Below are 16,468 nucleotides of genomic sequence, written 5' to 3'. Positions count from 1 at the left end.
GGACAGGATTGACAGAAAGACCCTGAAGAAGAGCGGATACTGAGCTGGCGAGCGCTCTTTCTGACCTCAAAGGCAAAAAAGACGAAAACTCGGGGGTGGGGGGGATACGCGCAGGCTAACCTCCCACCTCCCTTTGCAGATGATCTTCCACGAAAACCTCTATTCTGTGATTTATGTCTTCTTCATGGTCCGGTTGGCTCATTCCCAATAGTTCAACTCACTCCCACTGGTCCAGAGAGGACACTAAAACCCGCAACCGGGCTGTTTGGGTTATTCCGCCTTCTCATTTGTTTGTGTGTGATATCTAAGCTTAGGAGCCCACCTGCGGTACCCAGCATGGAGCAAAGAGCTTTTAGTCAGTGGAACTCTGCCTAGCAACCACTGACGTTACCACAGTCAGGGGGCTGACTGGCTAAATTCAGGAACCTGGGGAAACATTTCCTTTGTTACACCTCCTTCCGCCCCCCCCCCCCCCATAAAGACCACAGAGACCCGCATTTTGCACTTGGCTGATATATTTGCATAAAGCCTGGAAGAAAAAAACAGCAGGAACAGTGGTAGGCTGTGCTCACTGGCAGTAGAAATCCCACTTCTGAAAAAGAGAAAGGGAAAACAGTGCGGAGAAAATCAGCGGTCGTACCACAAAGGATCTAGTGGTTTTAGCAAAGGCTGTGGCGACGGGGGCCAGGTTTGGCCAAACACGTGCTATGCAAATTAGGCCAGAGCTCCCTGATCTTTGCACCTCTCAATCTGACAGGGACTTAAAAATCACTCCCCATTTTACAGATAAGAAAACCGAGGCAGGGAATTTGTCCTAGCGCACACAGCCACGCTGCCAGGGCGCCAAAAGCAGGAGTATCTTTGTCAATCATCACAACCCCAGGGTCCTCCCTCTGGATCCCTGCCAGCCCCCAAGACACTCACATCTGTCTTCACATCGATTTTGCCAGGTTTCAGGGTCTGGTCCTCACGTACAACGCTACTGGGGAAATAGCCCAGGCGAGCAGCTAAATCTCCATAGTAATCTCCCTGAACCTGGAGAGGAAGAAGGCAAAGCCTGGGTCTGGGAAGATGGCAAACTTGTTCCTGCTGAAGATCATAGCACTTTTCTTCTTCCTGATCTCCAGATGGCTGGCTCCATGCTTGTCACTCAGATCTCAGCCTACAGTCACTGCAGGGAGGCCCTCCCTGACCACCTGAAGTAGCCACCCAGTCAGTGTGTATTAATTCTCAGAGGAGCACGTATTTGCTGATATTTTTTGATGGCTTGTCTCCTTCCATTAGAATAAAAGGGATCATTCGCTGTTGTATCTTCAGGGTCTGGAACAGGGCCTGGCACGATAGTGGGTGCCCCATAATGGCTCAACAAGGTAAAAACCAAGTAGATCACAATACCCCTGCCCCCCCCCCAACTATTTCAGTCCACCCCTCAAATTTTCCCTTTGGGTGGAAAATTAGGGTGTACTCCCACCCCAGCCCCATATCCTTTCCTCTTTTGTTCTCCCAAGACTCACACTGCCTCCCCAGAAGAGCCGCCCTCGGCCCTTCAGCTTGGAGAAGACATACACGACTTGGCCCCTGTGTATGGTCAGGAAACGGCAGTCGGGGGCCACGTAGTCCTGAAGGGCCACGGCCATGGAGATGGGGTCTGGGGAAGGAATAGAAGGGAATGACAGCACCCCCCACATGGGCTGGCAGCGAAGCCCCCAGGCCCCCCAACCCCCAACTCTTACAGCTGCATTCCTCATCAGCACACAGCTTGCGGTCAGCCAGCTTGGGCATGGTGTGGCCCCCGACACTAGGCCCCGGGAAGGCAGACAGCAAAATGAGGACACCGAGGAACACTGGCAACCCAGCCATCGTGGACTCCAAGCAAGAGAGTGACTGAGGGGGAAATGGGGTCTCCAATTTCCTTCTGCCCTCCCTCTCTCCAGCAACACAAGGAAACCTGTGTTCTCAGTCCTGTCTCCGCCCTTAACCAGTCCCAAATTTCGCCCACAACACCTAGAGGCTGCTACCCAGCCAGAACCATTTCAAGGACAGGGTGAGGGCTGCCTGCCCAAGGAAACACCCAGATAGGCCCAAAGCAGCCCAGGCCACTCCAAGTGACAGCCACCCCCAGCCCCCTCAACAATCAGAGGCCCAGACAGGCAGGCTGAGATATTTAATTCCATCTTCTCTTGAGGCTGCTTGGGTACCTGGGCCCCTCCACTGCCCCTCCAAGAACAAAAAACAGGGAGCTAGTACAGAAACTACCTTGGAATTTCCTGTGCTCAAGGACAGAACAAGGCAGCCTTTTGATCGCCAGGAACAGCCCCTACTCTCAAGAACCAAGTATTTTATGCTGGGGCTTATGGCTTGCAATGCTCTACTATAATCCCTATTTATCTTCACAAGCCACTTCCTGACTGGGTGACCTGGACCGAGCGATTTCTCTTCTAAGAGCCTCGCCTTACTAAAACAGGGACCAGGAAAGCTAAGTTATTTAGAGCACTCAGGGGGGCACCTGGATGGCTCAGTTGTTAAGCATCTGCCTTCGGCTCTGGTCATGATCCCAGGGTCCTGGGATCGAGCCCCATATCGGGCTCTCTGCTCAGCGGAAAACCTGCTTCTCCCTCTGCCACTCCCCCTGCTTGTGTTCCCTCTCTTGCTCTCTCTCTCTGTCAAAATAAATAAGTAAAATGTTTTAAAAAAATAAATAAAGAGCACTCAGCACTAATTTTTATCTTATTAACTCAAAGGGACACTCTACATCACCTTAAGAGGGCTGCCATGGAAATGGCAGGGGACAGCCTTCAGAAACTTGCCCAAGGTTAGAGCCGGGGAACGGAGGGGTCAGATTTGGCTCCAGGCCCACACCCGTCACTCACTGCGTGTGGAGTTGTCTGCTGCCGAAGGTCAGGAGAAAACGGAGGGGGGATCTGAACTCAAGTCTCAACCTCTAAAACTGCGTCTCCAGTAGATCCCCGTGCCCAAGGTCATTCTCCTGGGTGGCCATCTCCCGGCCTCGGGCATTCTCACCTATGGCCTCGAGTCCAAACTTTTGTGAGGGGGAAGTGGATTGGGCCGCATGGGCTTGGGGGTGGGGAAGAATTCATCAGGGGCAAAGCCTGGACCTCAGCCATCTCCACGCACCCAATACCCAGCACCGCCACTGTGGATGGGAGAAACAGCCCTGCTCCAAAGTCACATCTGATGATTGGCTTTCCTTGATCACCCGGGACTGTTCCCCAGCCCCACCACCCCAGTTGTTTTATCAGAACGCAGTTTTTGCAGTTGGCTTGTCGATTTCATTCACCACTGCGTGTCCTGTGCCAAGAAGAGTGTTTAGCACGATAGGTACTCGGTAAGTATTTGCTGAGTTTATGGTGCTTCCTGGGGGCCTGACAGTGGGTGTATGTTGGCCATGGTGGTGTGTACCTAGCATGAATACCACAGGACTAACATACAGGAATTCTTCCCTTACCTGGGAAGAAAATGAAGCTCGGAGCCGGGACATCAGCTGCTCATGGGGAACAGCTAGGGGGTCCACCAGGCAGACAATAAAAACCAGGATCTACTGACCACAGAACCTGCGGCTGCCAATGTGGTGGGCGAGGCGTTTCCACTTGCCATCGGCAATAAGGCCTGCCTCTCAGCGGAGACAACAATCCCTTTCTCCTTTCAGTCTTTCGGATCCTACAAGGAGAAAGACTGTATTTGGTGCTGTAAGTATCACTGCAAACGTGGATGATGTTCCTCTTTAACAGAAACGAGCATAGCATGAGCAGGCTTGGGCTTAGAGCCTTTACGGAAGATGACCAGAAAGAATTGAACGCTCTTCTAATATTTATTTTTGTGGTCAATTTTCTACTTCTGGCAAATGATCTCAGTTTTCTATGTACATGACCTGAGAAAGGGTCTTAAGCAATATGTGTATTTTTTAGTCAGTTAAAAAAATTTCCAGGGGCGCCTGGGTGGCTCAGTTGGTTAAGCGTCTGACTTCAGCTCAGGTCATGATCTCAGGGTCCTGGGATCGAGTACCCTGTCAGGCTCCCTACTCGGCAGGGAGTCTGCTTGTCCCTCTTCCTCTGCCCCCCCCTCCCCATTCTCTCTCAAATAAATAAATAAAATCTTTAAAACAAATTTTTTTTTTCCAGAATCAGGTTTGTTAAGAGACTGCTAAAGAAGGTCCCTCCTTTGATCTCCCTTCTTATCCATAGCTTCAGGTAGATTACATGACTGTCCAATCAGAAACTCCATTTCCTAGATTCCCCTGCAGCCAGGGGACTGCAGGACGTGGTTCAGCCACCTGCCCGAGGCTCCTGGCTGGCGGGCGGCCAGTAGGGAAGATTAGCGGTGTTTGAAGTGGCCACACCCTTTGTGCCTGGTCAGTGGCTTCCCATGTGGGCCGGGCACTTCCATCAGCAGCATTGGCGCCTTCCTGAAGTCCACACTGCAGCTCAATCAGAGACTGCAAACTTCAACTCAAGTGTCTCAAACCCAGGCTACCACTCCTTCTATCCTTCCAATGAATTTCTGAGCACCCGGTTCCCTTCCTTTTCTTCCTGAAGTATCTAACGTGGTTTCTGGGGACTGTTGCTACGACAGAAGGCATTTTTGTGAAGATTCAAAAAAGGCAAAGAAAAACCTTTCTTAACACTATCAAGTTAGGAAAAAACATACGAATCTACAAAGTAAATAGTGCCCCCTTAAAGGTGGGTGGCATCCTTGTGTAGTACACAACCTGCGCAACTGCACACGGCAGCCTGGGTTTCAATTTCCTGCTCTGAATGCTGATGGAGACCAAACAGAAATTTTTCCAAACTAGTAAAGATGCCTGAAGTAGACAAAGTTACTACATTATTCTGTGTTTTCCCAAGGCTGCAAACCCCAGCATGCTAAGAGGTCCAAACACCCAGAATATTCTGATGTGCAAAAGGCGGCACAGACGACAAGAAAATAAAAACGACAGATGGTTGTGAAAAACCGCACCTCAAAAAAAACCATTTTAATTCCAACCTAACAGCGCCAGGTGCAATGTCTGGGGACAGACTCTGGGTACAATGCTGTGTGGCGACCACTCACTCACACACGGCTCTGAGAAGGCCCCCGAGGGGGACTTACCTTCAGGGGGCTGAGCCAAGGGGGGGAAGGGGTGGCCCCAGAACAGGGGGCAGGGGCAGGCAGGGGGAAAAGGCGCTACTTCTTGGCAAAGGAGATCTTCATGGCATTGTTCTGGGTGATCTTGAAGCCCTGCAGCGCATCACGAGCAGCCCCTGCCTGCACCTCATTATCAAACTCCACAAAGGCGATGTCGTGCCGCCCGGGGACCAGTCGGACCTCCTTGAAGCCAGGGAACCTGGAAGAAGGGAAGAAACCTCAGGGATCCAGATCTGGTATCTCCCCCGAAATGTTCTGGCATCGGGAGCCGAGAGACCAGGGATACTGCTACACATCCTACAATGCACAGTAAGAAAGGATTATCCAGCCCCAAATGCACACAGTGTGAAGCTGAGGAACCCCAACATAAACAAGTACACACAATGTAAACGTGTCATTTAAGGAAACATTTTAACATGAACACCCATGTCTATGCAACCACAACTTAGATCAAGAAACAGGACACACAGGAGGGCCTGGGGGGGCTCAGTCGTTAAGCGTCTGCCTTCGGCTCAGGTCATGGTCCCAGGGTCCTGGGATCGAGCCCCGGATTGGGCTCCCTGCTCAGCGGGGAGTCTGCTTCTCCCTCTCCCTCTGCCCCTCCCCCTGCCTGGGGGCGCTCTCTCTGTCTCAAATAAAATCTTTGAAAAATAAAAAAAATAAAAAAAACAGAACACTGCCCCCATGTCATTCCCCAATCATAACCCACCCACCCCGTTGCAGAAATAAACACTACCCTGACTTTTTATGATCCTTCTGCCGCTGTTCTTACAAAGTACGTATTGTTTTACAGAAGGATATACGTGTGATATTGTTTTTTTCTGTCTTACGGAGTTTCTCAAAATTCCCTGTCGTGTTACAAAGAACCATCCGTGCTGCTCTACTCTTCCAACTGCCCCAGAGCAGGTCACGGCGAGTAGCGCGTCTGACCTCTCCCTCTTCCCCAGGCTGTCTCCAACTCCCCACCACCCGGAGGAATGAGGTCCATCCACATCCCTTGGGACTCACCTTAAGAGTATCTTTAGGATATTAAGATTAGAAGCAGGGTCACCAGGTGAGCACATACCCCCTGCTTCACTGAACGCAACGGCCATAGTGGTTACACCCCATTACCAGCACGTGAGGTTTCAATCTTCCCCATCTCCCACCAACACAGTTTGATTTTGCAGCCGATTTGGGCCTCTAGCCAGTGCTCGATGCCACCTTGCCGTTATTTTATTTTATTTTTTTAAAGACTTTATTTATTTATTTGAGACAGAGAGAATGAGAGACAGAGAGCATGAGAGGGAGGAGGGTCAGAGGGAGAAGCAGACTCCCTGCCGAGCAGGTAGCCCGATGTGGGACTCGATCCCGGGACTCCGGGATCATGACCTGAGCCGAAGGCAGTCACTTAACCAACTGAGCCACCCAGGCGCCCGATAAGTTGTTTTTTTTTTTAAAGATTTTATTTATTCATTTATTTGAGAGAGTGAGTGAGAGAGAGAGAGAGAGAGAGCACATGAGAGGGGGGAGGGTCAGAGGGAGAAGCAGACTCCCCGCCGAGCAGGGAGCCCGATGTGGGACTCGATCCCGGGACTCCGGGATCATGACCTGAGCCGAAGGCAGTCGCTTAACCGACTGAGCCACCCAGGCACCCCTTGCCGTTATTTTATACACACCAAGCATTTTTCTGATTTAGAGGCTGGAAAGAGGAGGCCCATGGACTCCCCCAGCCCTCACTAAGTCGAGGAAGGTCCCGCACTGCTAGACCCTAGGCTTGCCACCACCATACCTCCGCAGGCTGTGGGCCTGGCCTCAGTTTCCACCTTTTAGGCCTCTAGTCACTGTCCTGCCTGCAAATCCTAAGCAGGCTCAGGGCTCCACAGCAGAACTCCGAGGCCTGGCCCCATGGTGCCATCTCCTGGCCGTTGCCCTCTGGCCCCTGCAAAGCTACTGGCCCCACTTACTGGTTGAAAAGCATGGACAGCATGAGCTCGTTGGTCTCCTCGGGCAAGTTGGTGAGGAATAAGATGTGATTTGGTGGATTTTCTGAAAGCTGCAAGGAAGTGATAGATAGAGCCCATGAGTCTAGGGGTACCTAGTACCTTCCTGTTTCCCACCCCCACCCCGCTTGAATTCTTTCTGCCCCCTTCACCTGACATCGCTGGTGTTGCCTGTCTACACCACCTTGCCCCCACCAGCCTGCAAGCCACTAAGAGCACTGCTGTATCCATCAGCGGGTGCTCCGCAGAAGTTCACCGAATCAAACCAGGTTCTGGTCGCCGCTCCAGCCTCACCCTGACCGAAGCTCCTCCAACAATCCCTCTCTTTCCCTCCAACAGACCCCCCCACCCGTCCCTTTCTATTCCCATGTTCTAGCTGTTTATGAGACCCCAGGAGAAGGAGACACTTACAGGCTGGGCAGGCGGCATCTGCCCCGGCATAAGCTGCTGTGGGGGCATGGCCCCTGGCGGGATCTGGCCAGGAGCCAGGCCTGGAGGGGGGATCATGCCAGGAGGCGGCATGTAGGGAGGCTGGCCAGGCATGTGGTGCATGATGCGGGGTGCCTGGGTCATCGGGGGCATGCCCTGCGGAGAGACGGAGGGCAGGGCTGAGGGGGGCGGGTTTGGTGTCAGCAGGAGGCAGAGCGGACCAGAGGGTGTCAGGAGATCCAGGGTGTGAAAGACACAGGGGAGAAAGCCCAAGGCACCCATGGAGACAAAGGTCACCCGAAGGAAAATGGATGGAGCAAAACTGACCCAGGCTCAAGGCAGATATCAAACTAGAAACTTAAAAAAATTTTTTTAACGTAGAAAAACTAGCCAACGTGACCCAACTGTTCATCACTATAGAAAAAAAAAAAAAAAGACAGGAAAATGCTAATGACTGTTAACAAAAGGAGTGGAAGTAAACACTGTAATGAGCAGTCATACTTTTCCTTGGGAAGGGGGGGGGAGAAAAGAGACCTACAGCGAAAAGAGGAACAGAGAGCGGAAGGCGGAAATGGACAGGGCTGGACAGGGCAGATGTGGAGAGAAATGGAAGGGAGCCAGCCCGAAGGCACATAGCTCATGCCCCCAGGGGAGACGGGGCTGCCGGTGGCGTGGGAACCACAGCTGAGGACTCAAAGGTAGACAAAAAGCTGGGTGCAGAAGAGGGGATTGGGTAAGAAGAGGGAAGCTGGGCAGGAACCCCGGGCCCGTTGCTGACGCCAGACAGAAAGTGACCTGGCACTGGTGAAAGCCGGACAAACAGTGTGTGACCCGGGCAGAAAAGCCAACGTGGAGACCCAGCAGTAAGGAGCAGATACAATTCGCCTAGCTCTTCTGAAGTACTTCGTGCTTTCTCGATTCTATTTAGAAAACGGGGCGTTTCTACTTCTCGGGCCCTCACAAAGGTCATGAAGAGATTTTCCTGTTTCTTTCTAGAAGCTTTATTGTTTTAGCTGTCACACTGAGGTCTACGGATTCATCTCAAATTAACTTATATAGCTGAAGTAAGACTAATTCTTTGCCTCACAGACATTCAATTCATCCATTTATTAGCAAAAAAAAAAAAAAAAAAAAAGTCCTTTCACCACTGGACCTCGGTGGAGCCTTCACCGGCTGAGAAACCATGCCTATGTGGACCTATTTCTGGACTCTCTTCTGCCACCTGGTCCATCTCCATCCCCTTAGGCCAATGTCACATTATCTTGATGCCTACAGCGGGCCCCCCAGCTTCATTCTCCTTACCTGCCTTGCCTTTCCACAGCCCTGTGGAAATGGACTGCCAATGTCCCCAGAATTCCTGCTGGCATTTTGATTGGAATTGTGTTGAGTGTTAGGCCAATCTGGAGGACTGGCATCTTAGCAAGTTTTGAGTCGCCTGTCCATTTGCTGAATTCACCTCCCATTTCTCTCAGTGAATGTTCTATACTTTTAGTAGGTGGTTTTTGCACACCTTTCGCTGGATTTAATCCTGAGCTATTTTAAAATTTGGAGTCTACTTGTTTGTTGCTAGCACAGAGAAACAAAACTGACTTCTTCCACACTGACCTTCTCTCTGGTAAACCTGATAAATTAAATTCACTAATTAATCCAAAAAAGTTGGTTCGTGGCTTCCTCTGGATTTTCTGCATAGACATTAAGACATAGGCAACAAGATTAAGGTCAATGGGAGAAAGAAACCAAGGGACAGAGACACAGAGAAAGAAAGCTCCTGAAAAAGTTGGGGAAGCACAGAGGCATTTCCAAGTGCAGAGTCCATCACCCAAGTGCGCAATCCCTCAGAGAGAGGCACACAAGTTCTGGAAGGAAATGGAAAGGGAGGGGGCCAGAACCCCAAGGAGAGACCTCCCCCACCCATTGTGCCCACATGCCAGGCCACAAGGCTAAGGCAGGCCTGATGGGGAGAGGGCATCATCTTTGGGCCCTGGCTTACCGGGACAGGCCCCTGGACAGCCCCCACCACGGGGGCGGCTGCCCCACCCTGTACGGCCTTCTTGGCCGCTGGGGTCTCCTGGCTCTTGGGCTTCCTCTTCTCCCGCTTGCGGTCCCGCTCCACGAAGGTGCCCTTCATCTTGGCAATGATATCCGAGTCAGTCTTGGCATACTGAATGCGCTGCCAAACAGAGAGCAGAAGGGTGAAGAGCGTCGATCTCAAAGCCAAATTGCCTGGGTGCAAAAGCAGACCTGTACCAGAGGCTCAGTGAGTAAGGTTATGGAAATCCCTTGGCCTCAACGTCCTCATCTGTAAAATGGGGACTGTGGAAATTTCCCACTTGAAAGGATGACTGTAAGGACTAAATGAGCTTAAGTGCTTGGAATAGTCGCTGGCACGCATTAGGTGTTCCGTCAGTGGGTTGCTGGGATTCTGAAGGGAAGATGGGACAGTCCTGAGCATCAGGCCAAAGGCAGAAGCACAAGAAAATAGGGCCAGGACAGGAACACTATGTAGGGGGGTTCCAATCACACAAGAGTTTAGACCCCCAGGCTAAAGCTCATGCTCAGCAGTCTATGGAAAACCTCTATTCTGGGGGTACAGCCCACAAAGGCCCCTGCCCTCATGCTGTATGTGGTGAGAAAGACACGAAGAAGATTAAAAAGTGGCCGACTCAGAGCATGCAACTTTCAATCTCAGGGCTGCGAGTTCAAGCCCCAGGTTGGGCGTGAAGCCCACTTAAAAAAAAAAAAAAAAAAAAAAAAGGTAAGAATCGAAAATTTCAGAGTGTGGCTAAGAGAGGCCTCCGTGAAGTGACACTGGTGTAGAGACAGAGAGGAAGATCTAGGAAAAAAGCATTCTACCAAAGGGAACAGTAGACAAGGTGTGCAGCATGTTCAAGATCAATGGGGATGAGGAGGGAGGAGTTTGGGTTTTTTCCCTGGGAAAAGCTGGGAGCCATGGAGTGTCCCAAGCAGAGAGTGAGGACATTTGCCGGGTGTGCTGGAAGCAGCCCTGGGACTGCACATGGAGAAGAGCCTGTGGGGAGCAGGGGTCCAAGCAGAGACCAGGAAAGCCACAGGGGAGGAGGAAGAAGCAGGCAGCAGCAGAGGTTCTGAAGGCAGGCCTGACAGACTCCCTCACAGAACTCACTCTCACATGAGTGTCTGAAATGCTCCGCGCGGTGATTTGGGGAGCAGGGGAGGAGGATCAACACGGTAACACTATGATCTTTATACTTCAAGAGCGAGTTCCCAGCTGTTCCAGAAAAGCAATGGAAGATGCACTAAGTCTGGGCTCACACCCAGAGGTGACAGCAGGCACATTCGTGCCCCCTCCACACGACGGTAGGGCTCCAGGCTACCCCACGGCTCCCAGGGCCCACTGTCTTCCACAGGAGGTGACCCGCCTGGGACCTGGACATACCAGCATTTGCTGTTCCCTCCCCAAGGGAGTTGGTTCAAGGAGGCATAGTCCCATCAGGTGAAACTCCACTGATAGAGGGATAAGGAAAAAGGCCCCAAGAACCAAAGATGGCTGCCAGTGATACGGCAGGAATGCTAGTTCAGGGCGGGAACTTTAAGCCATTCCCCACCGCCCAGAATGCAGCCCCGCTGGCTGTCCACTTGGTCTCTTGAACCCCTGCAACCCACCCATTTCTACCCATTCATGGCCCCCAACCTGGTCCTGGCCAGGGCTCCCTCACACCCAGCCTCCCCTAACCTCCCGCCTCTAATTCACTCTCCCCAACAGCCAGAGGCATCTCCCTAAACCCTTCCATGGCTCCCAAGCACCCCCACCCCACACCCACCCTTCGCTCCAGCCAAACCAACTTGACCCACTTCCTCAACTACAAATGCTCCCAGTTATCTAACACTTTCTCCCCCGCCTCCCCCAGCTAGTCCTTCTCCTTTGAGCCTCACATCCAGAAAGCCTTCTCTGAACCCCCAGACTGGGTGAAGTGCCTCTCCTAAGCTCCCCCAAGATCTGTGCACTTCCCCTATCCCAGCCCTGGCCCCTCTGGGTCGTCACCATCTGGGGTCTGAAAGGGCAGGGCTGGGGGCTCCCCCGGTCACTTGGCGCCCCCCCCCCCCCCGCCCTAGTACAAAGAACAGTGAACGCTGACCAACAGCCAGAGAGATTCCTGACTTTAGGGGACCGGACTACGAGTGACAGGAGGTCCAGACCCACCTAGTCTGCCGCGGCACTCACCATGGGCTTGTCGTAGAAGGGGAAACCCTGCATGGAGCGCAGGGCGTTGGTGGCGCTGCTGACCTCCTTGAAAATGACAAAGGCCTGGCCCCTCATCTTCAGGCTTCGGGAAACCAGGATATCCAGGATCTGGCCAAACTGGGAGAAGATGGCATAGAGGGACTTCTTCAGCTCTGCAGGGGGAGGAAGGGAAGGCCCATGGGTGACTGGAGGTCTTGGTACCTTGTCCTGGGGGCTGAGTTCCTTTTTCAGAGCCGAGCGAGGCCCAGGAGGGAAACCATCAGCCACCTGACACGCTGCCACAGGTCGGGAACCCCTCAAGGGCCAGCAATACCAGCAGGGGTGGGTTGTGGGGGCTCCTCTGAGAGCATGGAGGGTACGGGTACCTCCTGCTGGATGAAGAACAGGAGGCCCATGTAACAAAGGGCCCATGACAAATGCTCGATAAATGTGAGCGTGCTTTTCCCCGTCACCAGCACCTTGACCCAGGCCTGTGTGAGGTGGCCCTGGCCAACCTCTCCAACCTGGTCCCCCACCTTCCACCCCACCGCCCCTATCTCCAGTCACACTGGTCTCATAGCCCTTTCCCGGGCCGGTACCCGGATGCTGCCTCAGGACCTTTGCCCCGGCTGCTGCCTCCACCACAAGGACCTTTCTCCTGATGTGTACACCATTGCCTCCTTCTAGTCACCCAGCTCTCAGTAAAAGTGTTCCCACTTCAGAGGCCGCCCCCGACCATCCTGTCTTAACAAAGGTGCCCCGTTGTCACTCTCCCCACTCCTTGCACCCTACTTGCTTTTCCTTTGCAGTATTTCCCACCTCCTGACCTCACATTTGCTTCCTTGTTTGGCTATCCTTAACTACAAGCCCCTCCAGTTGGCTTACTGCAGTGGCCCCAGGCTCAGTGCAGATTCTAGCACCCAGGCTTCACCAAGAACATTTGCATGAAGAAAGAGACCACTAAATGTTTTACGGAAAAAACTTCACTAAGTTCTCACCACCACTTCGTGAGACAGCGACCAGAACGGTCTCAATTTTACGAACAGGGAAACAGGCACTCAGAGGATTCACTGCTGGCTCAGGAGTGCCCTGAAGGTACTGGGAAGAAGCTACAGAGCGGGGACGGGGACCCAAGTCCATCTGAACCCCCTGCCACCATATCTCACAAACAAACTACCACCACACCTGACAGAAAAAAAAACAATCTTATGCAAAGAAGGCATCTGAGGGACGCCTGGGGGGCTCAATCAGTTGGGGGTCTACCTTCGGCTCAGGTCATTATCCCAGGGTCTGGGATCGAGCCCCACATCAGGCTCTCTGCTCAGCGGGGAGCCTGCTTCTCCCTCTCTCTGCCTGCCACTCCCCCTGCTTGTGCTCTCTGACAAATAAAATCCTTAAAAAAACAACAACAGGGATGCCTGGGTGGCTCAGTCGGTTAAGCGTCTGCCTTTGGCTCAGGTCATGATCTCAGGGTCTTGGGATCAAGTCCCGCATCGGGCTCCCTGCTCACCAGGGAGTCTGTTTCTCCCTCTCCCTCTGTCTCTTCCCCCTGCTCGTGCTCTCTCTCTCTCAAATAAATAAATAAAATCTTTAAAAAACAAAAACAAAAAACAAAAAACAAAACAAAGGAGGCATCTGAGCTGAAGACACCTGCTGAAAGACTAGGTGAGGGAAGAAAAGAAAATAGTGGGGTAAAGAGGGAAGCAAAATGTGTTTTGGCAAAATTTGCCCAAAATTCTCCTGATGCCATTTCTGGTGTTTCTCTCCACCCCCATGAACCCAGTTTGGGCCTCGGTCATTCCCCTGGACTCTGGGCCTCTCTCCCTTTCCGCCCACTCAAGTTCACCCTCCATACGTTGTCCTCACACCAGACTGTGTCCCTCGCCTGGCTCCCTGATGGCCTCAGGACAAAGTCTAACGGCCCACCCGCCCATAAGATCCCACAAACCATCAGTGCACTGCTCACTGAAAGGTTCTCCCTGTGTCACAAGCCTCAGTCACACAAAACTGCTTGTCGTTTCCAGAATGGCCTGGGCTCTCTTTTGCCACTAGACATCTGCACATGTTGGTCCAGGTTCGGAACACTCTTCTCCCTCACCACGACATATACACTGTGCTTCCCCTACCTGGAAGGCTTCTCTGAAACGTCTCCTCTTCTATGAGAGAGAACAAACCCCTCTGTCGGGATGCCCCATCCCAGTCCTGACCACTCTGCCTATGCTTCCCCAATCACGGCCATGGCTACTCTGGGCTACCACTGTCTGGAAGCAGGTCTGCCCTCCCCACTGGACTGTGGCCCCATGAAGGCAGGACCAGGACTGTCTGTCACCAGTGTTTCCCCAGCACCACAGAGTACTGGCTGGGCACGATACTCTAAAGGCACAAGGGGATTTACATGGCTTGTCTGGTTTTCTTCAACAGCTCAAACTTAATTCCAGCAAACTCCTTTGGTTCTCCCCGAGAATTTTCTCCACCCCCGCCAGAATTTTTTTTTTTTTAAGATTTTATTTATTTATTTTTTATTATTTTTTTTTTAAGATTTTTTTTATTTATTTATTTGAGACAGAATGAGAGACAGAGAGCATGAGAGGGAGGAGGGTCAGAGGGAGAAGCAGACTCCCTGCCGAGCAGGGAGCCCGATGCGGGACTCGATCCCGGGACTCCAGGATCATGACCTGAGCCGAAGGCAGACACTTAACAACTGAGCCACCCAGGCACCCCTTATTTATTTATTTGACACAGAGAGAGTGTACAAACAGGGGGAGCGGCAGGCAGAGGGAGAGGGAGAGGGAGAAGCAGGTTCCCCACTGAGCAAGGAGCCCGATGCAGGGCTCTATCCCAGGACCCTGGGATCATGACCTGAGCCGAAGGCAGACGCTTAACCGACTGAGCCACCCAGGCACCCCCACCCCAAGAATTTTCTTAAGGGGATAATAAGCGATAAATTTTATCCAGCCCTTACTAACGACTGGATACCATAAAAGGAAGCACTGCATGGATGTTTGGCTAATGTAATCCATGTAACATCCATGCAAAGAAAGTACTAAGGCTTTGTTCAATTTTCTTTTTTTTTTAAGATTTTATTTATTTATTTGAGAGAGAGAATGAGAGAGAGAGAGCAGGAGAGAGGGGAGGGTCAGAGGGAGAAGCAGACTCCCTGCCGAGCAGGGAGCCCGATGCGGGACTCGATCCAGGGACTCCAGGATCACGACCTGAGCCGAAGGCAGTCGCTTAACCAACTGAGCCACCCAGGCGCCCTCAATTTTCAAATATAGAAAATGAAACTCAATAAAGGTGATAAAGAAAATGGAAAAATACGTCCAATGTCAAGAATAGAGTTCTTAAGCAGAATTCCACACTGGTGGCCTCCACCACTTTACCTTGTTGTGTGACCCTGGGCCAGTCACATCACCTGAGTCTGATTCCTAATCTGAGAAAGAGAAGTAACAGCTCCTTCCTGAAATATTGTGAGAATTTAACTTAATAAAGATGTACATATCAGTACCTGATGATGGTGTTAGCCATCTAACTCTTATTTCATTTCCTTTTTGAAATCAAACACCTCCACAGTGGGCTGATCACTGAGTACATGACGGTGACCAAGACCATCCCAGCGCTTACTCTCATGGAGCTCACACACCAGTGCAGACAACCCCGTAACAGCCCAGAACCATCAGGGCTTGAGCGGGACATGTCCAGCGCCTCTGGGAAGTCAGAGGCAGGCACCTGAGGGGAAAGGGGACGCCGAAGGGTTCTTGGAGGAGTCCTGTGAGCTGAAACCTTCAAAGACGAACAACAGTGACCAGGCTAATGGCCAGAGTACAAGATGGACTGGAGGCGCGTTAAAGACACAGGAAGCAGTGTGTGCAAAGGCTGAAGGATTAACTGACGGTTTGCCTGGAGAAAGCGAAGGAAGAGAAGTGAATGCGGGCGTGGTATGCAAGAGGGGGCCGGCTCGTGCGAGGTAACCTGGAGTCTGGACTATCCCCAGAACTCACCATCCTTCTTGATCTTCTCGTTGAGGTTGTTGATATAAATAGTGTGGTTGGGGCGGGTCTCGGGAACTGCCATGGAGATAGATGCCGAGGTAGAGCTGAAAGAAGGAAAAAAGGTAACTTCAGCCCTGGGTTTCTCCAAATCCTCTGTCCCAAAACGGGCTTAACGGGCTGCTCAGGGATCTTCCTCCCAGGAGGAAGTCGGGAGAGGCGGAAGGAGGCACAGTTTGGAAAACAAAGCGAAAGCTGGACAGCTTCTGCTCCCCGCGTGGTAGAGGGAGATCTCGAGATGTTTACTACGAGTCCCAAGATGCTCTACGCGACCCAGTAGGCGGAGCGTTCTAAGTGGCGAACCCCATTGGCCCACGAGCTCAAAGGACGGCCCAGCAGAAAAAAACCCGGATGTACGAGTCAGTTAAGGAAAGACACGACTGAAGCGCCCTAACCTCGCGCAGCGGGAAGATAGTTTCCCCACACGAGGCACGAGAAGGCCCAGGTGGCAAGCGCTCCGCTCGCCCGGCGTCGATGGCCGCCATTGCCCGAGATTACTCACCAACAGAGCCGCAGCTCCTGCAAGAGTCACCTCCTACGTTTCTGAGAGCCGACTACCAAAGCTTCCTCTCCTGGTCCCGCCTTTATCTTTCCGCAAGCCAATCCCGCGCGGAAACTCAGTACCTTGACCAATCAGAGTCAGTCGCGCCCCCAAACCTTGCCAATCA

General features: G+C 52.2%; 2 protein-coding genes across 5 annotated transcripts; both read right to left on the bottom strand.

The window, feature by feature from the left end:
* Positions 1-240: 240 nt before the first annotated feature.
* On the bottom strand, positions 241-3,337 carry MIA (MIA SH3 domain containing). The gene is made up of 4 exons (XM_045890381.3): positions 1,734-3,337; positions 1,515-1,648; positions 925-1,035; positions 241-592 (listed from the first exon to the last, which is right to left on the bottom strand). Exons 1-4 carry the CDS (start codon positions 1,858-1,860, stop codon positions 569-571), a joined length of 396 nt encoding a protein of 131 aa, XP_045746337.1. The 5' UTR covers positions 1,861-3,337; the 3' UTR covers positions 241-568.
* On the bottom strand, positions 1,017-16,457 carry SNRPA (small nuclear ribonucleoprotein polypeptide A). Of its 4 annotated transcripts, none has more exons than XR_010408079.1 (8): positions 16,303-16,457; positions 15,753-15,847; positions 11,755-11,927; positions 9,544-9,723; positions 7,536-7,709; positions 7,089-7,177; positions 5,107-5,341; positions 1,017-1,035 (listed from the first exon to the last, which is right to left on the bottom strand). XR_010408079.1 is itself a non-coding variant. In XM_045891574.2 (7 exons), the coding sequence occupies exons 2-7, from the start codon at positions 15,823-15,825 to the stop codon at positions 5,182-5,184; spliced, it is 849 nt and encodes a 282-aa protein (XP_045747530.1). In that variant the 5' UTR covers positions 15,826-15,847; positions 16,303-16,457; the 3' UTR covers positions 4,959-5,181. The 4 variants fall into 4 exon arrangements, 2 of the variants coding, with proteins under 2 accessions (XP_045747530.1, XP_064436857.1); XR_010408078.1 differs by lacking the exon at positions 1,017-1,035 and adding an exon at positions 3,537-3,678; XM_045891574.2 differs by lacking the exon at positions 1,017-1,035 and having other exon boundaries at positions 4,959-5,341.
* Between the last annotated feature and the right edge of the window lie 11 nt (positions 16,458-16,468).

This window comes from Mirounga angustirostris, unplaced genomic scaffold (genome assembly GCF_029215605.1).
Source record: "Mirounga angustirostris isolate CCGP_5_RB_7025 unplaced genomic scaffold, mMirAng1.0.hap1 SCAF_16, whole genome shotgun sequence".
Classification (NCBI taxonomy): domain Eukaryota; kingdom Metazoa; phylum Chordata; class Mammalia; order Carnivora; family Phocidae; genus Mirounga; species Mirounga angustirostris.
This window is presented reverse-complemented; position numbering and strand designations above follow the sequence as displayed.